The sequence below is a fragment of the Syngnathus typhle genome, linkage group LG8 (assembly GCF_033458585.1).
Source record: "Syngnathus typhle isolate RoL2023-S1 ecotype Sweden linkage group LG8, RoL_Styp_1.0, whole genome shotgun sequence".
NCBI lineage: Eukaryota > Metazoa > Chordata > Actinopteri > Syngnathiformes > Syngnathidae > Syngnathus > Syngnathus typhle.
In genome coordinates, this window is record NC_083745.1 from 7,881,603 (window position 1) to 7,904,923 (window position 23,321).

Here is a 23,321-nt window from a genome sequence, read left to right on the forward strand (position 1 = left end):
GCTTGGCAACAAAAACTCCAGTTCCGGTCATATCTTTATTTTCATACAACAAAAGAATTACATTGAGCCAAACTCGCAAGTGGCAATTACATATATTTTCAAAAAAAATCAAAATAAAAGCGCACACAAACTATATGGTCAATCCGGTATCGTTCTATTAAATCGACCCTAAAAAAAATTAATCTTGGTTATAAATCTTTGTGATCAAACCTGAGTTGTGGTCTTAATGTAACATTATCGGGTTCAACGACTACCAATGCAGAAATTCATTGAATATTTCATCTTAAATGTAATATATTACAGTAATGCATTACCCCCCCTTAGCTGTTATATACCAGAAGGTAGCAATAGTGAGTGGTGAAAGAAAAAAAAAGTTAGAATGTAAACAATTGTTGCTGATATCCAAAAGTGGACTTGGTCACATCAGCTGGATGGAACTCAGCAGCACGTGCCACACTTCCAGCCACTTGATGCGTTGCAGGTCCTTAAATTGATGTTCCAAGCCCAGCTGGACATTGTCATCCAAGGTCATATTGAAAGTGTTGTTGCCAAATCGAATGACAATCTGGATGGTGACAAGACAGCTGGGTCAGTAAGCATACTTCAGTTAGTCAATATTTTCTCCAGGTTAACCCTGGGAATATAGTATTTAGGATTTTCTGACAGGTCAAAGCGGAAACAAGTGCAGATCTTCACATTAATTTGATTGATGACCTTGAAGTTGTGTCCGGGTTCAAACTTGTGGTGTTGAGAAGGGTTCACGGTCTTTTGAGCAGTTTTGTTGTCCGCTCGGGAGTTGAGCTCAATGGTTTTGTATCCATAGTGGAAATTCAGTTGAAGTGCTGTCACGTTGTCTTCTTTGCCCAGAAGCAGCTTGACAATGAGCCTGCGAATGCACTGTTGCAATAACGTCCTTCTTTGTGCGGAAAGAAAATATTACCTCTCTGCTTTGGAATCGGCTTGTCCTCTGATGACAATGCGGCGATTCACACCGAGACCGTCGTTGAGTTCAGCTTGGAATGCACCATCCTGTGCAATTGAGAAAATCCATGCAGCTCAACTTTTTTCCCAACATCCCCAATAAAGTTGACTTTTGTCATTTTTGTTGCATGTTTCGAAAAGAAAGAAAAAAAAACACCAATGCCAAGTTGATGTTAGATGTTTCCTCTTTAAGCATTCACGGCGCAAACAACTTACCGGGTTGGGAAACACGCCGAGCAGGCACGAGCACGTGTAGTCATTCGAGGCACACGATGTGGACTGATTGATTGATATTTTGCAGATCTCCGGTGCCAAAATGGTTTTCGGCACGGCGGTGGTTTTCAATACAGTTGGAAGGGTAGTGTGACCAGGGGCAGTGGAAGCACAAGGAGGACAAGTAGGAGGAGAGTAGGTAGTGGTGGATTTTGGAATGGCAGGAGGAGCAGGACCATAACAAGGAGGACACAAACATGTGTCTGCCGGGACACAATCCATGTGCACATTTAGACATTCCTGAGTTGCGAATCATGCAGCCACAATCAACAAAGTGTAGACAAACCCAAGGTAAGCTTGCAAATGAATGCCAGGAGTTCTTGACAGTACACGACTGTCAACGTTTTGGTTGGAACCTTTAGCGCAACGCATTGCGGGCCTTTCCACCTTTTGGGTATCTCAACTTCACGCCAGTCCCTGAAGCAAAACAAGCAGTTCAAGATGCCAAATAAGTGAGCAGGAGGACCAATTCAATGATGCGGCCGTTGAAGATCACAAGCTTTGTCGTGCTTTCTTCTGACTAGAAGGACACTTACTCTTGGTGGTAAGTACTTCGATCGGTCCAATTCCATTCATTGGTATTGTTGATACGGAACATACCCGTCCAGTAATGCAACCTTAGATGGAGTGACTTCAGCCACGACTGCAAAAGGAAGAGACAGAGATAACGATAGAGAAGATGCAGAGTGTATGTTTAGATCAGTGTGAGTGCGTGTGCTTGTGTGTGTGTGTACGTAAGAGGAGTCACCAGCTCAGCTTTGTCCCAAATGCTAAGCAGATGGCCTCCGCTTGACAAGCAAGCCGCTTCAGCATTACTCCACGTGTTTCGGACGTAATTTAGTCTGTAACAACCGCTCCTGTGCTTCCACCAGTCCGTCGGACACTCGTAGAGCTCTACGACAACACCAAACAACAATGACAACAGTCACGACAACATCCAGCATGTGACCTCTTTTGCTGCACATGCAGTATGACTCCAAAGTCGAGTGGGTTGTTACATTCCTGCATATATATATATATATATTTTTTTTTCAACATTTCGCCACATTTCAGGCTTCAAACATAAAGATATAAAATTTTATTTTTTTGTCAAGAATCAACAAGTGGGACACAATCGTGAAGTGGAACGAAATTTATTGGATAATTTAAACTTTTTTAACAAATAAAAAACTGAAAAGTGGGGCGTGCAAAATATATATATATATATATATATATATATATATGTATACAATATATATATATATATATATATATATATATATATATTGTATACATATATATATATATATTTTTTACTAACCGCAGGTCCAACACAGGCCAGGAATGAATAGCAGCATTGCGGCAACTGGCGGGCTCATGTTCGGGCCGGCGCCTACTCAAGACGATAACAAAAAAGCAGCAGCACACAACTGACGAGAAGGGTAACACAGGGGTGTGTGACTACTGCCAGCTCCTCCTGTCCCACAAACATGCCGCGTCACAGAAGACTCAAAGAAGTGATGCTCTTTTTGTGCTTTGAATGCTTTGTGTATACGTGCAATGACATTTTAGAGCCTCCATTAAGCAAGTGCTTTATGATGGAAAGAAAACGTTCATCTGGAAATGATGTCTGTTGAACGCATCACAACAAAGCAGACAGAAAAAAGGAAGACATGCACTAATTCCACTAATAACACATTCGCCAGCTGAAAGGTTGAAAGAAAAATAGAGCTCAAAATGACTGGCAACTAATGCAATGAAATGATCAAGTACAGTTGATAATTGGTTCCAAGACCATGTGAAAATCGGCAAAGTAGTGTCACCCTCTTACATTTTTGTGTATCAAAAAGTGTATATTAAACCTTATAAGTGCATATTTTATCATTAGAACATCAAATAATAGTTTCAAACATGTAAATACTATATTAATACGTAGTATAAATGACATACAGAAAAGAATGTATAAATAATATAAACATGATACACGTGTGTGTGTGTGTGTGCTGACATAAAAGCAAGCTGGTGACGGCACGCTCTGAGGCAGTTTCCTAAAAACCTGGATTCTGGCAGCTTCTTGCAGTTGTAAAAACATGCCAGTCGTAATTTGTAATTGTTTCATTTAAGCAAGAACCACTCGTCAGATAGTGGATGTATTTATTTGTAATAGCCAAGGAATGACAATGACTGAGCACAAAGTCAATCGACCACACAACACACAGATGCAAATATTTACATTTATCTTCCCTGTCTCCCAGTTATCCTCTCAAATTTCACATGGAAAAAAAAAAAGACGGTATTTTCTATTTTTGGATGCCCAGGCAAACATTATCGAGTTTGCCACTGACAACAAAGACCAATACACAAGACAAAGATAGAGGTGAAAGCTGGAAATAAAAATAGTGATATAAACAAGGAGGTGCATTTTGGGTTTCTATTTTTCCATCTAACACAGGGGTGGGAAACCTCTGACCTATCAGAAGATGTTTCAGTTTTTGAAAAATTCTAGAGGGCCATTTACAGTAAGTAGTAAAACAGATTACAATGCTACCGCGTTTATGTTTCAGTATTTGTGGGTTGAAATGCTCGCTCTTGGCTTTTCTATGCAGTATGGCTCACAAGCCGATGGTTGCCAGCTCCTCCTGAAAGTGTTTCAGTGCTTATTTTTTTTTAAGTATATTTGGAAAAAGTGGGAGAACAAATACAAAAAGGAACATTATAAAAACAATACTCTCATAGAAAATTGTACAGAAATTCCCAGTGCATAAAGCTCTCCAGCTTTCACTTTCCGCCCTTTTTTTTTTTTCTTTCTTTAAATTATTACACCCCTCTCAGTCGGCTATAGGTGTAGGGTTCATGTTGACAATGACTTGGACAACAAAGTCTTTTTGTATTTTGGCATCCTGCAGACGAGTCTTGTCCGTGAGGAGTTTCCCAGAGAAGAACCACCTTTGGCGGGACACATCGATGGCCTCCTGATCTTCCAGCTGCTTCTTCAGCTCGGCGATGGAGTCGGCCAAGCTGGCAGTCAGACGCACATCCTCGCCTAGACAACGAAAAAAGTCAGATAGCAACATGCTTTTGACCATATTGTTCTCTGTCCTTTCTTTTCTTACCTGAGGACAGTCGCACACGCAGTTGGAACTCTTGCCTGCATGGAGGAGGCTGCACTTGCTTTTGTGTGGATTCACAAACTTTGCTCTCGTTGCATGTTTCATTGATGAGATTGACTGGCGGTACCAAAGCGTACGCAGGAAGCTGGTAACGGTTGCCCAGCTCGTCGTAACTCTCTGTGAGAGAGCCTGCGTGGATTTGAAACAACCGTCTCAAGTCAAAATATTTCGTCCAAAATTAATGTCAAGGAAAGTGTTAAAACTTTTTTTTAAAATGACATTAAACAACTGGAATAAGCCTGAAAATTGTGGAAGATTTTACATAACAAGAATGCACGAAACATTTTATTTGTTAATCAAGGGCACTCAAGAAAATAGCAGTTGTGACCTGACTCAGAATCTGAATATTATTTGGACCTCTGTGGAAAATTGTAAAATTGCCATTTAGAGCAAGGAAGTAGACCATATACAGTGGATAGAAAATAATGATTTTTTTTTGATTGATTATAACCCTTAAGGATTTTTCTGTGTAGATAAATACATACTTGACATGCCAGTGGGTTTTTTCCGCATGTCTCTGTGTACACCAATCCAGTGGCAGTGGTCACACAGGACTATTATGTAATAACTATTAGTGGTGTAATCCCTGAACAAGCGATACGCGGCCATCTGTAACCTGCCCTTTGACATTTTGAGAATCATGACAAGAGACCTATGCACTTGTGCTCAAAAATGTGAGTGGGATGAGGCGTGCGTACCGTGAGGCAGAGTGATGCAGGCTCCGTCTACGATGGCCTGCGCTAGCTCCAGGTCATTGCACTCTGCGGCCAGGGCTGCCGCCCGGAGCGCATCCCATATCTCTTTGCGTCCATCAAAAGCTGGAGCCGTGTCCCAAAACTCATCCCGCTTGCTCCTGAGCTGACCCTCGGTCATCGGGTATTCGCTCTTCCACTTGGGACGTTCCTTCTTGAGAGGCTCGTTACGTCCTAAAGACAAATGTAGGACACAGTTAGTACAAGTGATGAATTCATTATATATGATGATGATATAAAATTTACAGAAAAATCTTAAGTTATATTTTTTGATGAATTGTTCAAACATAATAAATAAATAAATAGTTGAAAATATATATACATATATATTTATTTATGCCACTTTGACAATCAATATTATATTACAAACAGGACCATATACTATATTGTAAAGTACAAACTAAGACAATATATTTCAATGACTAAACAGGATCTCATAGTTGTGTGTTTCATTTTTCAGCAGACAAAGTTCATTCCCTCCCACACACACATAGGGGTTGGATTTAAAGAGATTCATTCTCACGAGTGTGGATTGGTGGCGTGAGCAGTAACACACACATGTGAGCCGCACATGGGTGGACGCTGCAGGATTATAGGCGGTAATCAGGTGCCACATAACAGGATTTAGCTGTCTTCAAAGGGCATTGGCTGGCCAGAGGAGCATGTCTTGGCCAATGACAGTCAGCATTAGCACGTGCTGCATGGCCTCAAATGATTTATAAACAATATCAGCAAGGCCACCTGATATTGCAATGCAAGGCTTATTCTATTATTTGCAGCATGAAAATTAAATAAAAATGGGATAACCATTTCATTGCAATCCATATTTTTCATCCCGTTTGTTAAATTGCAAAGCAGCCAATCGTGTTTTATAATTTGACTCCATTTACCTACATGAATAAAGCATTCATCTTAATAGCAAATTTAGGAAAATGCACCAGTAAAATGTAAAGTTGTATAGTTTTGTGCGGATCGCCGTTCGCGCTGTATAGAGGAGATTTTCATTCTTTTCTGTTCCATTATATTTGCAGAAGAGTAATAATATGCTACATCAAAGCATAAATACAAATAACTTTCAAGTACAAATGAAATTGTAGCAAGTTTGTTTATCTGCTGCATAAGCATTAGTGAGAATATCTTTAAGCATTTCTAGAAAAGTGAACAAGGTGGAAGAGGTTTGTCTCAGCAACTATTAACATTGTTAGTGTCAAGAAAAATGTAACATTAAGTTTGAATTAATCAGAAAGAAATGAATAATCTTATAAACACACGATTGTAACCTAATTTCATGCGTCAATCCATCCTTCATCTCGACTTACTTTTCAGCAGTATCCTTAAAGGAGGATTTGGAGAATGGTAGTAGTTGTACTCTCTGGAATTGGGGACTCCCATAACCGCTTTGTTATTTGTTGTTAACGCTGCTACATCCGCAGGTGTCGGTCAAATAGACAACAAGTTGGTCTGTTTGGTTTAGTCGACCATCTGCGCCACCGTGTAACTCAAGTGCTTCGAAATAAACCCCCACCCACCTCTACTTAGATGTACTCTAACAACCGGCCATATATATCCTCTCCTTGCTTTTCATGGAACAAGAGTTGGCGAGAGCAAGTCACATCTCTGCACATGAGGCCTAATCCTATCACTTCTATTTGGAGAAAGGATATATATTTAAAAAAAAAAAAAGCCCACCGCTAGCATGCCAAACCTATCAATAAAACACAGTCAGACATTCGATAGGCTAAGAGGTGTACTGTCAACCGCTAACTTTGGAATCTTTGAAGTCATGTAAGGTTAGGAACAATAAAAAGGCTTTGAGGACAGACTCCATCTTCACCACAATGCATTAGGAAATGACACATTCGAACGTGAAGACAATTTGGGGATTTTTCAGTAAGTCACGGCACGGATTTGAAGCCTGAAACCCATTAATGTCTTTTTAGATGAATGAAATAGCCCACAAGCACCGGTAAAAATAAAAAAATGGCGCAACATGCCAAATAACGAGAAAGAAGAGCCATTAGAGGTGGTTTTTAATAAGAAATTATAATAATAATAAAAGAAGAAACATTTTTCTAGGGATGTAATGGTCACAGTTGTTTATGCTTACCCTGTGAATATTAATACCAACTATCTAAAAGGTGTGAATTTTCCTATAATAGACCAAGTCGTTTAACTCCTTCCCGAGACAAATCATCTCACTGCTTTTGGAAATTAACAAGCATGTTTAAGGGGTCAATAATGCCTGATCCCAACCTCCAAACCACAATAGCAGATCTGTGAAGCAGACGTGCAAATCACTTTATCATCGCTCTTTCCGATGTTACTCCAACCACTGGACGCCTAAGACAAATATGGATAATCGCTTACCTCCACGTTTTTTGCTCCTGGTCAAGCTCCGAACACTCCCTTGGCCGTCGCTCCTACTCCTCCCCACGCAGCCCCCCATCACGCTACCTGCAGATAGATGTAAGTGCACTAAATCACGTTTATGTTTGTCCATTCAAATAAAACAAAAATACAATGTGCAATAGTGTAAAAAAGAAAAAGCATCCAGGGAGGGAATTGTGACAGCTCAGCGCGTTTCTGATCGGTCTGCCATGTTTACGTCACGTGTACTGCCAGCTGACCCAAGCACGCACCAGGTACACACGCCACGATCTTTTATATTTTGCACTATTTTAGGTAGATTTTTGTTAATATCACATGATATATAGATGCAACCCATATAAGATGCAATTTGTTAATTCGTAAATTGACAACGTTTTTTTTTTTTTTTAGTTCATGTTATTAATTACGCACCTGAAATCCAATCCGCTAAATGTTGCATTCGTCTGCAGTTAGCTTGCCACATCCGAATTCCGAGTTTTCTCAAGAGACCACCAAAATGTCAAAAAGGTCAGGTTGTGCTACAGAAGCCTTCGGGGAAGTCCCATTTATTATGTGCAAATAGGGGAAATCGACAAGAAAATAAAATGCAAAATGCAAAAAAAAGGCAAATATTTCTAAACCGAATCCTGTGGGACAGAATACTAGTCCAAAACGAGTACAAGATTTTGCATCGATAGAGAATAAAGCCCGATCAGTGTTCGAGCATGCGCTGTCAAGATCATTTCTTCAGACGCTGTTAAGTCAGCTGATTTAAAAGCAGCATGTCTTTCAAAATAAAACCCACAAGGTTCTTTGTAGGTTAAGAATACTGTGTCGAGGCTGTGGTAGATTGGAATCGAGCACTCGGTGCTCGACTGTGTGGTCTGTCTGTATTGAGAGTCGGGGAGATGTTGACTGAGCGGGCAGTAAAAGATCGACTTGTACTGCATCCTTGCCTCCGTGTATTATTGGTGAAACAACCAGTAAGCAACCCACGGTTAGTGACAACACTACAACAGTGTATCAGAGCATAAAGCCACAACATGGTGTCAGAAGACGGAGTTACGGAGTAAGTCAAGGACAGTATTCAACACGTGTTGACCGAAGATAAGCGGCAAGCTAACGGGAGCTAACACAGCCGACATGGAGCAGTTCAGGCCACCGTCTCCGCTGATAATCACGGGGAACCTCGCTGAAAACTGGCGCAGGTGGGAGCAGCGTTTCCAGCTCTATATGGTTGCTTCTGGCGCGGTGGATAAAAATGAGGGGGTTAAAATTGCCATCCTGCTCCACACTGTCGGCGAAGAGGCGCTGGAAGTGTATAATACACTTGCCATTACCCCAGAAGGGGAGGAAGCAACGATGGAGGAAGTTTTGGAAGCATTCAGAGGCTACTGCAGTCCACAAAAGAACGTTGTTTTTGAACGCCATCAGTTTTGGTCACACACAATGTCATCAGGAATATCGGTGGACAGATTCATCACAGAACTACGTCAGAAGAGCAAGAACTGTGAGTTTGGAAGACATGAAGATGACATGATAAGGGATAAATTGGTGTTCAGCATTAGTGATACCCATCTGAAAGAGAGACTGTTACGTGATAATGCACTTACTTTACGCAGAGCAATGGAAACATGTAGATCAGCAGAACTCGCCAAGTCACAAATACAAGCGATGCGAGCGTCACCTGTTGTCCATGATGCCTCAGTGGATGCGTTAAATAGAGCAAGAGTGCAAACACGCAGCTGGGACAAGAACAAACCAAGCTACAAGAAGCAGGTAATGACTGTGTGCCGTAAATGCGGAAACAAGCACGAGCCTCGTCAATGCCCAGCTTACGGCGCTGTGTGTCATAAATGTGGAAAAAATAACCACTTTTCAAAGGTGTGTAGGGGTGGCTATGAGAAAAATAGCCATTGTAAGACAAAGACTGTAAACAATTTAGAAAAAGAAATGGACTGTTTATACATAGGCATGATTGGAAATGGAACCAAGAAAACAGCACACCAAACAAAGGACACTGTATGGCGCGAAACAGCCACGATCAGAGGTGTTGCAATTGACTTCAAGCTGGACACTGGTGCTGACGCTAATGTGCTGCCCAGGCAGCTATACCAGCAGCTACCAGGTCCCGTTCAGCTGCGTCCAACAAAGACTATGTTGATAGCTTTTGGAGGGGCACGCCTGACAGCAGATGGTGTTGCATCTTTAGAATGCAGAACGTCTAAACGCAAGGCTGTGCTGGACTTCCACGTGAGTAGCCAAGCAGACAAGCCAATTCTAGGAGGGGAGGCTTGTGAAGAGCTGCAACTGGTGAAGAGGATGGGGTCGCTCGCGGCAAAGGCTCCACAACAACAACAACCGCCAGCCACCAAAGAGGAGCTACTACTAAGATATGCTGATGTATTCACAGGATTGGGGGAATTTCCTGGAGTTCATCACATACACGTCGACCCCAGCGTCACTCCTGTGATTCACGCATGCAGGAATGTACCCCTCTCCATCATGGATGCGCTGAAAGTGACAATCAAAGACTTACAAAACAGAAAAGTGATAACACCGGTGAATGAACCAACAGAATGGGTGAACAGTCTTGTTGCCACTAAGAAAAAGAACGGGTCGCTGAGGGTGTGTTTGGATCCTTGCAACCTGAATGAGGCAGTCAAGCGCCAGCATTACTCCATTCCTACTCCTGAAGATGTGCGCAGCAGACTGGCTGGAAAATCCATCTTCTCCATCTTGGATGAGAAGGATGGGTACTGGCAGATCAAGCTAGATGAGCCATCATCTAAGCTCTGCACCTTCAACACGCCGTGGGGACGCTTTCGCTTCCTCAGGCTACCATTTGGGATTAAGTCGGCCAGTGAAGTCTTTCAACAAAAGAATTGTGAGACCTTCGGCGACATTCCAGGTGTGTACGTCATAGCAGACGACATGATTATAGCAGCATCGTCAGAGCAAGAACATGATGAAATCCTGCAGAAAGTAATGGAGAGAGCAAAGTCTGCCAATGTGAAATTTAACAAAGACAAAATCCAGTTCAAAGTGAACACAGTAAAATATATGGGACACATCATCACGGCAGCAGGACAGAGGGCTGATGACGCCAAGATCAAAGCGATTGTCGACATGCCGACCCCGGACGACAAACAAAGTCTCCAACGCCTGCTGGGAATGACAAAATTCCTGGCGCAGTACATACCAAATGAAGCCTCACTCACGGCACCCCTCAGACAGCTGCTAAAGAAGGACGTAGCATGGCAGTGGTGCCCACACCACAGCGCAGCACTACAGACGCTGAAGTCTACCCTCACACAAGCGCCTGTTCTGAGGTACTACGATCACAAGCAGCCGCTGACTCTGCAAGCAGATTCCTCAAAGGATGGGCTGGGAGCCTGTCTGCTGCAGGATGGCCACCCGGTGTGCTATGCATCAAGAGCGCTCACGGACACTGAAAAAAGATATGCGCAAATCGAGAAAGAGTTACTTGCCATAGTGTTTGCTGCTAAAAGGTTTCACCAGTATGTTTACGGAAGAACAGTAACAGTGCAGTCTGATCACAAACCTTTGGAGGTCATTGTGCGCAAACCACTGAGCAAAGCGCCAGCACGGCTGCAAGGGATGCTTCTACAACTACAGAGGTATGATTTGAATGTGACATATACACCAGGCAAACACATGTACATCGCGGACACGCTCTCACGCGCCACAGCGTGCAATGACAGTGGCAATCTCAATGAGAACCCTTGTGATGAGAGAGTTGTGTATGCCTTGGAAGCCACAGACGCGTTGAGTAACGAAACACTTAGCCAGCTGAAATCAGCAACGGCAGCAGATGGCGTGTTACAAGCTGTATGTGAGAGACACTTGAAGGGTTGGCCCATGAAAAAGAAAAGTCTGGACAGTAAACTACACAGTTACTGGCCAATGAGGGACAATATCAGCATCGTGAATGACATTGTGATGGTCGGAGACAAAATCATAATACCCGAGTGCTTCAAGAGAGTGATTTTGGAGAAGCTGCACCTTGCACACCAAGGCGTGCAGCGTACTAAAGCTAAAGCGAGAAAAGTCCTTTACTGGCCTGGCATGACACGAGACATAGAGACAATGGTGGAAAAATGTGTGCAGTGCCAGCAGCTACAGCCCAGACACCAGGCTGAGCCACTCATTCCACACCAGGTTCCTGAACTGCCATGGATGAAAGTTGGAGCTGACATCTTCGAGCTGCATGGTCAGTCATACCTGCTGTTGGTGGATTACCTGACAAAATATCCAGAAGTGCTCAACCTGACTGATAAAACAGCTCGCACGGTGATTCAGAAGATGAAGTCTGTCTTTGCCAGACATGGGATACCTAAGGAGGTAGTGAGTGATCATGTCCCATTCGCCAGCTATGAGATGCAGTCATTTGCAGCTTCATGGGAGTTCAAGCTCACACACTCCAGCCCAGGTTTTCCCTCTTCAAATGGAATGGCGGAGCGGGCCATAAAGACGGTAAAACACGCGCTGAAGAAAGCAGTGCAGACTGGCACTGACCCACATCTAGTGTTGCTGTCGCTGAGAAACACACCGGTGACAGGACTAAACCTGACACCTGCACAAATGTTGATGGGTAGAGTCCTGCGCAGCACACTTCCATGTTCCAGTGCTGTGCTGAAACAGTCATCCCCACAGCATATTCTCGAAAGAATACAGGACTTGCAGTCCCGGCAAAAGCAACACTACGACCAGCGTGCAAAGCAACTGCCAGTGCTGACCCCAGGAGACACGGTGCACATGCAGACGCGACGCGGCTGGGAGCCAGCGGTTGTCATCAGGCAGCGAGATGAACCACGCTCCTACACTGTACAGACACCGGCAGGGAGGACACGCAGGAGGAACAGGCGACATCTGAGAAAGATACACCCAAGCCTGTTCAAAGACTCTCACCCTGATGAACATTTGGACTCTGAGTTTCAACATACTCAGGCTACTGCAACAGTGGACTCACCACCACTGGAACCGGTACCACGCAACCCTTGTCCTGTGCCTGTGGACAGTATGCCCACATGCTATACCAGGAGTGGCAGAGCAGTTAGGCGCCCTGCCAGGTACACTGAATGACAAAGTGATGTTGTTACTCAATGTTAAGAAAGAAAGTGATGGAGAAATTAAAGTGTGGATGTTTTGTGTTTATCGTGAAGTGTTATAAAATGTTATAGGTTCGGAAGGAAAAAAAAAAAAAGATTGTTGAAAGCCATTAGGGTTGTTGAAACATGATTTTTTGTAATTGATATATGCATGTCGAAATTGTGATCAATGTTGATACCAAAGAGTTAAGGTAACCGATACTAGATAAGCTACTTCTCAGTTGGAAAAGAGGGATGTGGTAGATTGGAATCGAGCACTCGGTGCTCGACTGTGTGGTCTGTCTGTATTGAGAGTCGGGGAGATGTTGACTGAGCGGGCAGTAAAAGATCGACTTGTACTGCATCCTTGCCTCCGTGTATTATTGGTGAAACAACCAGTAAGCAACCCACGGTTAGTGACAACACTACAACAGTGTATCAGAGCATAAAGCCACAACAGAGGCATCGATTGTAAACGTAGTTTTGCAACGTTGACTATTATAAATAGTCATATAAATAATGTTCCCCCGTAAAATCGTGCGTAACCTATCGATGCTTTATCACACGATAATAACAGCACATCGGAAGTCTTATTTTTAGGCTACGCATGCCGGATTACGTATAGGATTCAAGGTTCTCTATCCTAAAAACGCCGTTAAATATGTATTTATTGTTGATTGACTGACCACTAAACAATTTTGGTCTGATTTATTGGTTCATTTCTTTAAAGCCCCTATATTCTTGATCTGTCATGACTCATTACAGTAACCTAAGTGATTATAATTTAGAATATGTAATTAATTTTACCATTCTTTGTCTAGTTTTTCATTCACGAATTAACGTTTTGCAGCTCTCCTCCCATTTTTTGTGCCATTCCTGTTGGAATTGAAATAATTTAATTGTATTAAAAATAATTAACAATAAGAAGTCACAAGATGTTGAAATTATCAAATGCCTTATTTCCTTATAAATTCTTTAAATATAAAATATCCAAAGAAAGTTTTCCTGTTTTACTGTGTATTTGTATTTTTTTTTTTTTTTTGTATTTTTTTTTTTATATAATGTTGTGTATGGATATCACAACTGCAACTAATAATATATTGATTTTGCTTAATTTCTTTTATTGGCAGGGTTGAATGAATCTGTGAAAAATGAAGTGAATCTGAACATAAAAAAAACACAGTAGTTATGTAAACAAAATTTATTAATTTAAACAGATTAAAAAAAATACAGATAAATAATAGTGTTTTACTGGGGTGTTTATCTGGCTCATCAAGTATTTAACAACAGCTCGGGTAGAATATGAGCAGTTCAAGTCCTTAAATTAGTCGCTTTAATCTAGTCAAAGCGAATAATAAAACATCGTACTCCATGAGATTCCAGTGTTTTGAGGTATTGGAGGTTGTTGTCACCCACTTTTCTTTACTTCCATCATGATCCATCTTGAAGCCAGCCTTAAAATGGGGTGTGTGCGTGCGTGTGTGTATGTGTGTCTGTGTGTGTGTGTGTGTGTGTGTGTACCCCATTTAATGCAAAGTAGCAGCTTGACAGGTCAAACTGGTATTGGCTCTTTTTTGATGGGGAAACTATCCCAAGTCAGGCCATCACCAAGTGGTGAGTGAGCAGAGGGCAGCAGGACGCGCGTGAACCAGTGACTGTAAGGCGTTGTGCAAATAGAGGTTAGATCAAATGGTCATAGATTTAAAAAAGAAAAAAGAAAAACGACAAAAGTATCAGGGGAAAAAAAACACACCTTCTCTTCTCCACACCAAGGAAGACTTTCCAGTTCTGCAGCTTGCCATAATTGAATGGGTTTTTGTACACCTGACACACAGGGTGAGCAGTTAAATTTACACACTAATTGAAAAAAAAAAAAAAGAACAGCCCTTAATCCTAGCGAGGATTCATCACCACACCACAAAGCACTCACCTGTCCCATTTTTTTCATTCGACTTCTTTCTTTTGAGTTGGTGTGCATCTCTATGCTGGTTTCACCTCGCGATATGAGAAGTGCATGCCACGTGGTTAGTGCTCCCAAGACCACCGCCACAGTGCTGTAATGGTTCAATACGTTGGAATTAGAGCCACCGTCACTAAGCAGAAACTGAACATCAGCAATGCTCTACTTTACCACTTTGATCCTGAAAATGATTTTACCTGGTGAGCACCCAAAAGTAGATGATACTCTTATCCATGATCCTTTGCTTAAAAGTGTATGGAGGTGCCGGTGTCACATAGTCAGTCTTAACAAAAACGAACAGAATCAGTAAATAAACGTTGAGAGACACACTTTTTATTAATGGGTACGAGTAGTTAGTACCTGACCAGTGGGGAGAAGCCCTATTAAAGGTCCCATGCCTGTTACACGAACCCCTGCTCTTTGCACTTCCAGATGCTTAAAATGCTAAAGTAGCAGCCCGCAAACACCCAGCCCAGCATTAGAAGATAACCCAAGGAGAAAGGCAGCAACAAGAGAAAAAATATTGCAAGCTCCAAGCATTTTAGTCAGGTGAAACTTGTGCTTTCCACTCACCTCGAGGGCATAGTACGCAGCCAGGAAATCGGTTCTGCCGTTCACGCTGCAGTAAATACAGCCCAACGTCATGGAGACGCAGAAAGAGAAGAAGTAACGGTGGTTCAAATGACCAACGCAATTATTCAACCAGGCTGATTGGAAGACATTGAGGATGAAAACTTTTGCCAATGTGAGAGTTGACACACCGGTCATGAGAAAGGATACGACAATGATGGTCCATTTTGAGAATGCACCTGCATAAAGGAAAGAATTTATTTATTTATTTATTTATTTATTTATTTATTTATTTATTTATTTATTTATTTATTTATTTATTTATTTATTTAAAATACAGTACATTACTTGAAAAATAATTGCAGAAAACTTGCAAAACTTGATTTATTTATTTGATTAGCTTCAGTAAAAACACATGATATAAAATATTATGAGGTAAACATGACTCCTCGATCAAATAATAATAATATTTGGTATTCACCTGTTGCAGATACTGCAGTGATGCGTTCTTGCTGGTTTGGGAATGACACATTTTTTGCAGACAGATACAAAGGGAATGTCATTTTTTTCCTGAAAGAAATCCAAGATATTCATAAAACATTGATGGAGCCAAACCATTCTTTTGAGTAACTTAAGTCTTAAATGTCAGTCTTACAGAGGGAGGGTACCCTGGGGCGGTCTTGACAGCCTTGTAGTAATGGAAGACAATCATGACTAGGTTCCAGTGTCCATAGCAAAGGTGCCAAATAAGCCATGCAGTAGTATATGTCCTGAGTGCATTTGGTAAAAGGACGAAGTAGGCCACCAGCAAGATGGAGGACGTCAGTATCACCACCATCCACACAAACACCTTAAGAGCAAAAACAAAAGTAATGTTAATATTGTGCTAAAAATGCTGACCGGCATTTAAACACAGTAACAGAGGCCAAAGTGTTCATACAAAAATGAGGCAGCGTTTTTTTTTTCTTCCTTAAAAGCATATTTACTCTTGATTCAATAAAAATGTAATTCAATTAAAAGAGAGATTTTAAAAAGCGGTTTTCCCAGTGTATTTGCTAGATACAATTATATGAGCCTATACTTACCAAGCCAAACCAGCGTGTTAAATAATCCACAATCCATAACAATGGCTCAAAAAGAGATTCAAAAACTACATCTGAATCCGTGAGAGTGTTGTAAAAAAGGGATTGCAGCAGTAGTTTCAAGTAGGCCTGTGGTTTTGACATCCACAGAGGCAGTCGGCATCCTTGTCTCTTTGGACACAGCCGCAATAGCATGCAGCGCAACAGGTGCACGAGAGAACCCGGACACAACCGCCACCGCCGCATCCTGCACTTGGAACAGCCAATCACCTGCATGGAAGAAACACCAAAACAATTCAGTGGAGATGATTTAGGAGAATGCTCCAGATTGACTATCTATTCCCTTTGGCTTTTAAGTGTATGTCTTCAGACAAGAACTCTGAGATTAATCAAATCCATCGATAAAGTAAAGTCATTGTTTCATGCTGATTTTTTTTTTTTTTAGTTGTGTTTGAGTTCCACTGCAAAGAACGAGAAAAAGCTTGAGACGGCTTGAAAAGTGTCTTAAATAAGATGACACACAGACACTAGTGTTTAAGCCACTGACTGAAAGTGGATTTTCAAGACAATGTTAACTAATCTCTTTAATCCCTGAGAAGCGTTTTTAAAATACTTTGAAAATACTTGTGAAACTGCATCTAAACCAACAGCACTAAGACGGAATCACACTCTTACAAGTGATTATCGACTCCAGGCTAGAATCGTCTTTTGATGAGCCACAGACAGATTTTCACGTTCATTTTCCACCCATTTTAATATCTGATATTTTAGTTTAATTTATTGTTTAGTCATTACTTGACTCAGTGAGGGGAACGGGCTCCCTCTAGCGGCATGTTAAAGAATAACTTAATCAAAATTTCAATCTGTGGTTATTGTTTTGAATTCAATACAGTACAGTCATTAAGTACAGTTACATTCAATTTTACTTTAACATACAATATTTGCAGTATATGTTCATCATTTTTCGGATGATGCTTGGTGTGAAAAATAAGTTAAATGATTAAATGAAGCGTGGCTGTGGTAGAGCAAGGTCATCCATGACAAATGTCTAACAGTGCAGTTAATCATGTTTAGCTTCATTCCAGAGAGGGTGGAGTCAGAGGGTTTGCCAAATTGTCTGCAAGGAGAGCTGATTCCGTGATTTGCACAATAAAGATACACGAGTAGCTATAGTTGAACAGTTACACGTTGACAACCGAAAAGCGCTTTGGCTTGATCGTGTCCGAGACAGCCTATGCAATTTATAAGTAAATACCGCGAGCATTTTGCAACAAATGGACAGCAGCCAAATCCCCCTCGATCTGTGTCCTCTTCTAGATGTCATTCTCGTGTTGACAAATAAATACGAGTGCATCCTAAATCTAGCGCGCAACACAATTTTATGGAGGGGTACTCACTTTTTTACGAATGAAAAACCTAGTGAAAAACGGTCTCCAATCGACATTTTCAAAAAGGCAATAAAATCAGGATTACTGACACTAAAAAAGCGAAAGGTTGCTGGATAAAGGCAGTTCGTGTGACAGTTGAGCGCAAGCTTGAGCTCGTGAGTTGGTGCGCATGCGCGAGAGGGTGGCGAAAAGCATTGTGGTCAATAGAGTCCGGATGTACTGCGTTGGTAATATTATTCTTACAGGGTCAGCGCCGCGCCATAAACTTTATAAAATTACAACTCGTTCACAATGCCTTACGACTTAATTTACAATTTCACCCTTGCGAAGTCGAGATTTGTAGTTTTTACCTCAGGGGATTCTGGGAATTGAAGTCCCGTTGCTTGCTTTCTCACAGCCAGGCAGGCATGTGGAGCATGCTAGTAACGCAGCTACCAGCTTTCTAAACCAAATCGAGCTTTCTGTTGGAAATCAGTATGTCGTTTTCTTTTAATTTTGACGTAAATCCAACGACAACCACGGATGACGTGCAGGGGGATGCATGTGCATCGTTAACTGACAAAATTGGCCTTGTTGCGAAACCTGTAAGTAAAGACATGGGTCCATGTAGTTTTATAAAAGTGTGCTTGCTTCCATAATGAATAATGTGGGTTATTAATACAATTATAAAATCTGTGCTAGCATAATCCTACTTTAGTTAAATTGTACTGGAGTTTAAATGTGGCTGTGGTGTAACCTTTGTTTTGGAGTTATCCAAACTCAAATATTTACGTCACAGTACGAAAACTAGTCAAGATTTTCATTACTGCTTATATAGATCAACAAATTAAACCTTCATCCACTAGAGCACGTCTACTTCCAGTCTGTCAACGTGCAAAATAATCCCCTCTAATACGGTGAATGTTAATGGCAACTAAATCAATTTATTTTCTGCATTAATTCCATGCTGCTTTGTATTTTTTAGGAAAATGAAAGGGGTGGCTCAGGAGAGGCAGTAAAAGAGGCCAAAGAGCATTTTCCACCCTCCGATCCCCAGCACTTACTTGATGACGCCATTTATGAAACCCTCACCATCGGCACTCTTCCTCCCCTGCGCTTTCTCAACGAGACGCTTTTTGAGAAGACCGTCAACGAGAGGGAGGACACGGAGAACATTCTGTCCCGCACGGCCGAGCAGAGATCTGACCTCATCTCGGGAGTGTATGAGGGCGGACTCAAGGTGTGGGAGTGCACGTATGACCTTCTGGAGGTAATCGAGAGGGAAGGTGAGACATTTGGCGCCAAGGCTGTCTTGGATCTCGGCTGTGGCGCCGGGCTCCTGGGAATTTTGTCTCTGAAGAGAACAGCCAGAGAAGTCCACTTTCAGGACTACAACAGTACAGTCCTTGAGCAACTCACTATGTCTAATGTCATTCTCAATTGCCAAGATGATGACAGTGACGACGATGACGGTAAAGGAAAGAGCCTCCAAACAACCGACAAAGAAGAAGAATCCAAGATCAAACCTAAACGTGGCAGAAGAGATCTGTTACTGCCAAGGTGCCGTTTTTTCTCTGGTGACTGGCGCACCTTTCTTATTTTGGCCTCAAGTCAGGTTCCGCCATTGAAATACGACATTATCCTGACCTCAGAGACAATTTACAACACTGCTTATTACCCTGCGCTGCACGACACCTTCCAGAGACTTTTGGCCCCGCGCGGGCAAGTTTACCTGGCCACCAAGTCCCACTACTTTGGCGTGGGTGGAGGTCTGCACCTGTTTGAGACTTTTGTGGAGGAGAGGGGTGTTTTTGCTGTGAATCGTCTTTGGGATAGCCAAGACGGACTTAAGAGACATGTTGTTGTCCTGCGTTTTAAAAAAGAATCACACTAGCTCTCACGGCGCTCGAGGGAAAACAGGCCAACTCGTACACAACAAATATGGCCACACAACAACGAAAATTAAATAAAAAAATTTGGGGGGGAATTTTAAAATATTTAATTATCAAAATATTTCCTATATGACATCCATTATGTATTATTGATGTGGAAAACATCTCAAGATAGTTGAAAATAGCCTGACACAAGTCCTATTGTGTATTCAAACAGTTTTAATAAACAAATGGTCACATCTCAGATTCAACATGATTGCTGTTTTTTTTTCCCCCCCACCTATCATACTTACTTCCTATAAAAACATGTTCCAGTGAGGAACAGTTGAAAGAGTGCCGTTGCAGGTCTATTGCGCCGATCTGAGAGGAAAGAAAAGGAAATGGGCTCAGTGACCTTTGCGAGTGATTTCCCCCGTGTTCAAACAGCAGCATGAAAGCCAGGCTTGTTTCTGAAGTCCAACACAAAATGTCAGTTGCAACTTAGCCGGCTGCTCTAGGATGTTGCTTGAAAGCGGATTCGGGCGTTACGGTACGTCAGTGGTCTGTCTCTGTGGGGTCTCTGTAAGACTGGAAAAGGGGTTCTGCTTTGCGTCATCTGATCTTTCTGGGGGAGAATAGAAATGCAAAAAAAAAGAAATCCTTTTTTTGGGTGTGTTTTTTTTAAAAGCCACATGATGTGACACATGCTGATGCTGGCTACATCCTGGAAGAATGCAAATAGCCATCCTGGAAATGCAGTGAGGTAAGTTGTTCAGGCCTTTTGTTCAGAAATATGTATCCAGACTGGTCTTGTTACTAGACAATAGGAAATATTTTTTGGCTTCATGATCTACTCACCTGTGTCCTTGTGACACTCATATTACCCAGGAAGAAATTAAAAGCTTCTTACAGTAATACACGTTTGGGGAGCTTCTGCAGTGACAACAAAGCTGTGCCAGAAATATTCGAACTAATGGAGCTGTGGTGTCGGAAATGCCAGGAAGTAAAGTGACACATTTTCTTGCCCTGTTGTGCTGAAAGCAATTGTAGCTGACGTCCTTATGAATTAGCATATGTGGTTGCCATATGCTGTGTTGCTGTGTGAAAGCATACACTGTTGAGCAATGCCCCATTTTGCTGTATTCTGTGTAAAAAGGCGTTGGCAGAATTTCCAAATGATGTTCTTTGAATTCTGTTTTCTTGTCCTATCCTATTGAGCAATAATGTTGCCGCTGGAGTTGTGCCATAGCAGAGATCTGCGTAGATCCAACTCAACTTTTCCGTAGCTGACGTCATCAGTATTTTGTTCTCTGGACCACAACTTAAACCTGCAAAGATCTATTTTTTCCATGACTGTTTTTCCGCCCACACAGCTAGTTTTAATGACAGCTGACGCGCAAATTGATAAAGCTGCATCATGTGAAATAAGTATGCTGCTGCTCTCACAAAGAAAATGCAACTTGACGGCTGATCAGTGTGGTAGATTGGAATCGAGCACTCGGTGCTCGACTGTGTGGTCTGTCTGTATTGGGAGTCGGGGAGATGTTGACTGAGCGGGCAGTAAAGATCGACTCGTACTGCATCCTTGCCTCCGTGTATTATTGGTGAAACAACCAGTAAGCAACCCACGGTTAGTGACAACACTACAACAGTGTATCAGAGCATAAAGCCACAACAATCAGTGATTCCCAAAAAAAGTGCCCCGATTTTATAGCGCACCCTGAAGGCCATGCACTGGGTCAGCGTGTGTGTCTGCTTCGTCATCATCTCGTCACAGGCCGACAGCTGAACGCAAGCCTGTGGGGGAATTCCTGTCTCCAACGGTAAACGCAGCCTTTCCCCTTCTTGGCTATATAAGAACAGGGGGGCAGGGCCCATCAGCCGGTTTTCCTCAGAACTATTATGTGTTGATTCACAGTGTGGGGGCGTGCTGTTGACTCCCACGGTTTCCTTCTTACTGGGAAGTGACTGGTGAGCTTACCGAGCAGAGGGAGTGCATGAATAACCGATTGCGAGGAGGGCGGGCTAGAGGGAGGTAAGCCGGGTGGTGATGTGAAACATGACGGTATTTAAGGTCGAAGCAGGATGTTAAGTCACACTGTAGCTACTCTAAACTGGAACACGGAGAAGACAGCAGAGAAGACTTCTGAACATTTTTTGGGGGGGAGCAGATCCTATCGAGAACTGAAATATAAGGTTTTTGATTATCCAAGACAATGGGGGGATGCACTTGACCAAGACAGGCAAGTATTGAGGTTAAACTAAACTAGACTTGTTTTAAAAAGGCAGAAAGAAAAGAGTTCATTCAAGGTAATAAAGGGATTTACTAACCTGAACTTGAACTTTATCCTCGTTGAGGATTTGGGCTGTTGAACCGGTTGTTTGCGACTTCTGCTAATGGAATATTTGTCATTTCCTGGCCACACTCAGGTGCGGCCTTTCCTCCATTGTATTGCTGATAGTATTCCGAACGACTCTTATCTTATCAGGAACTATACAGTATCACTCTGCAGCCAATCAAATCAATGAATGAAGGAGAAGCAACTATGCCATTGTTTGTGAATGTAAAAACTTTCTCATAGTATTTTGACCCCAGTCCTGAAGCTGTTTTTTTTTCCTGAGCGTGTAACTTTGGAGTCACGTCATCCCAGGGCTATCAGTGCTTGCATCAGTCTATCAGGCAGAAACCGTCTTTCGGTAGAAGTGAACCATTTCCAGGAATAAAGAAGGACAAGATCTAGATACTCTGAGCAGGCTCCAATGTGACCATCATTGACTTTGTAGAGGCTTGTTTCACTTTCAGCTCATATTCATACTACTGAAAAAGAATATTACAGTTCAGCTGTGTAATATAGTGTAAAAAGTCTATAATACAATTTCATGTATTGTTTACTGTCGTTTTTCAGCGATAATTTCATTGATGTATACAGTAAGTCAGGCTTTCATTGGTTTCCATAAATCTGTCTTGAGTCAATTGGTTTAATGTGATTTTTATCATGTCATTGTTGATGTTTTAATCGCTTGCATATGTTAAATGACCTGTACTACTGACCTTCCTACAGTCTCTGTATAGTATAACTTCAATGAATGTTATGTATTATGAAGACTTCATTTGCACATGTGCTCCACTATGAGAACTGAATTCCATAGATGGCGTCATCTCCAGGTGTCATCTATGGGCTCAGTTCTTTTGGCATGGCACTAACAACGACGGAGCAGCGGAGAATGGAAATACATACATACTACAGGGGTACTGTATTGTGCTAGGATTATGTGGAATGCTTTAATAAAGGATACAATGTCATCGCCTACTCTGTATTTGACTGCCTGATTTGTTTTAAAGCGACCTTTCTGCATTCTAATATTGCACAAATGTCAATGTGTTAGGTACTACATTATAATTAGACAACAACCATTGATTTACATTTCCCAATCAAAAAAAGTGCTCTTATGAAATGAAAAAATCATCTTGCACTAATGCATTTGCTCTACTTTGTATGAGCTGTGGGGGTAAGTGGCAGAAGATGCACAAAAATACTCCCAATGTTGTATAAAAATACAACATGCCTGGACTGAGAGCTAGGCTCTGTGCGTCAGGCCAAACTGCACATACCATAAATTGCGATGACAAACAACTATTCACGCTATGGACAATCATTTGATAATTCAATAAACCTAACATTGTGTTTTTGGAGTGTGGGAAAGAGTACCTTAGCGGCAACTGTGTTTCCCCATACACATTCTAAGTTACTGCAAAATTCCAAGGCGTTGGACAACAACCTGGCCATAATTATTTACAGTGAAAGCTTAAATGTTATGCATATTTGTCGCCTGTAAT

General features: G+C 41.8%; 4 protein-coding genes and 1 long non-coding RNA gene across 7 annotated transcripts; 2 read left to right on the forward strand and 3 right to left on the reverse strand.

Moving 5' to 3' along the window:
- Positions 1-16: 16 nt before the first annotated feature.
- On the reverse strand, positions 17-2,664 carry LOC133157953 (uncharacterized). The gene is made up of 8 exons (XM_061284645.1): positions 2,555-2,664; positions 2,003-2,148; positions 1,791-1,897; positions 1,541-1,671; positions 1,198-1,457; positions 941-1,029; positions 715-886; positions 17-565 (listed from the first exon to the last, which is right to left on the reverse strand). The coding sequence occupies exons 1-8, from the start codon at positions 2,610-2,612 to the stop codon at positions 419-421; spliced, it is 1,110 nt and encodes a 369-aa protein (XP_061140629.1). The 5' UTR covers positions 2,613-2,664; the 3' UTR covers positions 17-418.
- Positions 1,415-4,268, forward strand: LOC133157955 (uncharacterized). Its single transcript, XR_009715109.1, has 3 exons — positions 1,415-1,798; positions 2,560-2,750; positions 4,140-4,268. It is a non-coding gene; the product is annotated as an uncharacterized LOC133157955 (long non-coding RNA).
- ubtd1a (ubiquitin domain containing 1a) lies at positions 3,371-8,308 on the reverse strand. Of its 2 annotated transcripts, XM_061284646.1 has the most exons (5): positions 7,955-8,308; positions 7,523-7,609; positions 5,102-5,329; positions 4,347-4,532; positions 3,371-4,276 (listed from the first exon to the last, which is right to left on the reverse strand). In XM_061284646.1, the coding sequence occupies exons 1-5, from the start codon at positions 8,004-8,006 to the stop codon at positions 4,062-4,064; spliced, it is 768 nt and encodes a 255-aa protein (XP_061140630.1). In that variant the 5' UTR covers positions 8,007-8,308; the 3' UTR covers positions 3,371-4,061. The 2 variants fall into 2 exon arrangements, with proteins under 2 accessions (XP_061140630.1, XP_061140631.1); XM_061284647.1 differs by lacking the exons at positions 7,523-7,609; positions 7,955-8,308 and adding an exon at positions 6,475-6,853.
- Positions 8,309-13,819: 5,511 nt separating this feature from the next.
- Positions 13,820-17,805, reverse strand: zdhhc16a (zinc finger DHHC-type palmitoyltransferase 16a). Of its 2 annotated transcripts, XM_061284939.1 has the most exons (11): positions 17,643-17,805; positions 16,249-16,515; positions 15,819-16,013; positions 15,645-15,733; positions 15,374-15,402; positions 15,167-15,300; positions 14,954-15,037; positions 14,791-14,876; positions 14,564-14,687; positions 14,387-14,457; positions 13,820-14,288 (listed from the first exon to the last, which is right to left on the reverse strand). In XM_061284939.1, exons 2-11 carry the CDS (start codon positions 16,489-16,491, stop codon positions 14,186-14,188), a joined length of 1,158 nt encoding a protein of 385 aa, XP_061140923.1. In that variant the 5' UTR covers positions 16,492-16,515; positions 17,643-17,805; the 3' UTR covers positions 13,820-14,185. The 2 variants fall into 2 exon arrangements, with proteins under 2 accessions (XP_061140923.1, XP_061140924.1); XM_061284940.1 differs by lacking the exon at positions 14,954-15,037 and having other exon boundaries at positions 17,643-17,803.
- A 31-nt stretch (positions 17,806-17,836) lies between these two features.
- Positions 17,837-22,794, forward strand: mettl18 (methyltransferase 18, RPL3 N3-histidine). The gene is made up of 2 exons (XM_061284941.1): positions 17,837-18,217; positions 18,598-22,794. Exons 1-2 carry the CDS (start codon positions 18,110-18,112, stop codon positions 19,504-19,506), a joined length of 1,017 nt encoding a protein of 338 aa, XP_061140925.1. The 5' UTR covers positions 17,837-18,109; the 3' UTR covers positions 19,507-22,794.
- The last annotated feature ends 527 nt before the right edge of the window (positions 22,795-23,321 follow it).

Excerpts from the sequence above, each read along its gene's own strand:
- zdhhc16a (XM_061284939.1), bottom strand. The coding sequence starts at position 16,491 with ATGCGGCGGTGGCGGTTGTGTCCGGGTTCTCTCGTGCACCTGTTGCGC. Across the intron at positions 15,734-15,818 it reads CCCCAGGGTACCCTCCCTCT|GAAAAAAATGACATTCCCTT; the intron begins GTAAGACTGACA and ends GATTTCTTTCAG. Across the intron at positions 15,403-15,644 it reads CACTGCAGTATCTGCAACAG|GTGCATTCTCAAAATGGACC; the intron begins GTGAATACCAAA and ends TCCTTTATGCAG.
- LOC133157953 (XM_061284645.1), bottom strand. The coding sequence starts at position 2,612 with ATGAGCCCGCCAGTTGCCGCAATGCTGCTATTCATTCCTGGCCTGTGT. Across the intron at positions 1,672-1,790 it reads CGAAGTACTTACCACCAAGA|GGACTGGCGTGAAGTTGAGA; the intron begins GTAAGTGTCCTT and ends GTTTTGCTTCAG. Across the intron at positions 1,030-1,197 it reads TCGGCGTGTTTCCCAACCCG|GATGGTGCATTCCAAGCTGA; the intron begins GTAAGTTGTTTG and ends TCAATTGCACAG.
- mettl18 (XM_061284941.1), top strand. The coding sequence starts at position 18,110 with ATGTCGTTTTCTTTTAATTTTGACGTAAATCCAACGACAACCACGGAT. Across the intron at positions 18,218-18,597 it reads TTGGCCTTGTTGCGAAACCT|GAAAATGAAAGGGGTGGCTC; the intron begins GTAAGTAAAGAC and ends TGTATTTTTTAG.
- ubtd1a (XM_061284646.1), bottom strand. The coding sequence starts at position 8,006 with ATGTGGCAAGCTAACTGCAGACGAATGCAACATTTAGCGGATTGGATT. Across the intron at positions 7,610-7,954 it reads TTTAGCGGATTGGATTTCAG|GTAGCGTGATGGGGGGCTGC; the intron begins GTGCGTAATTAA and ends ATCTATCTGCAG. Across the intron at positions 4,277-4,346 it reads GCGTGTGCGACTGTCCTCAG|GCGAGGATGTGCGTCTGACT; the intron begins GTAAGAAAAGAA and ends TTCGTTGTCTAG.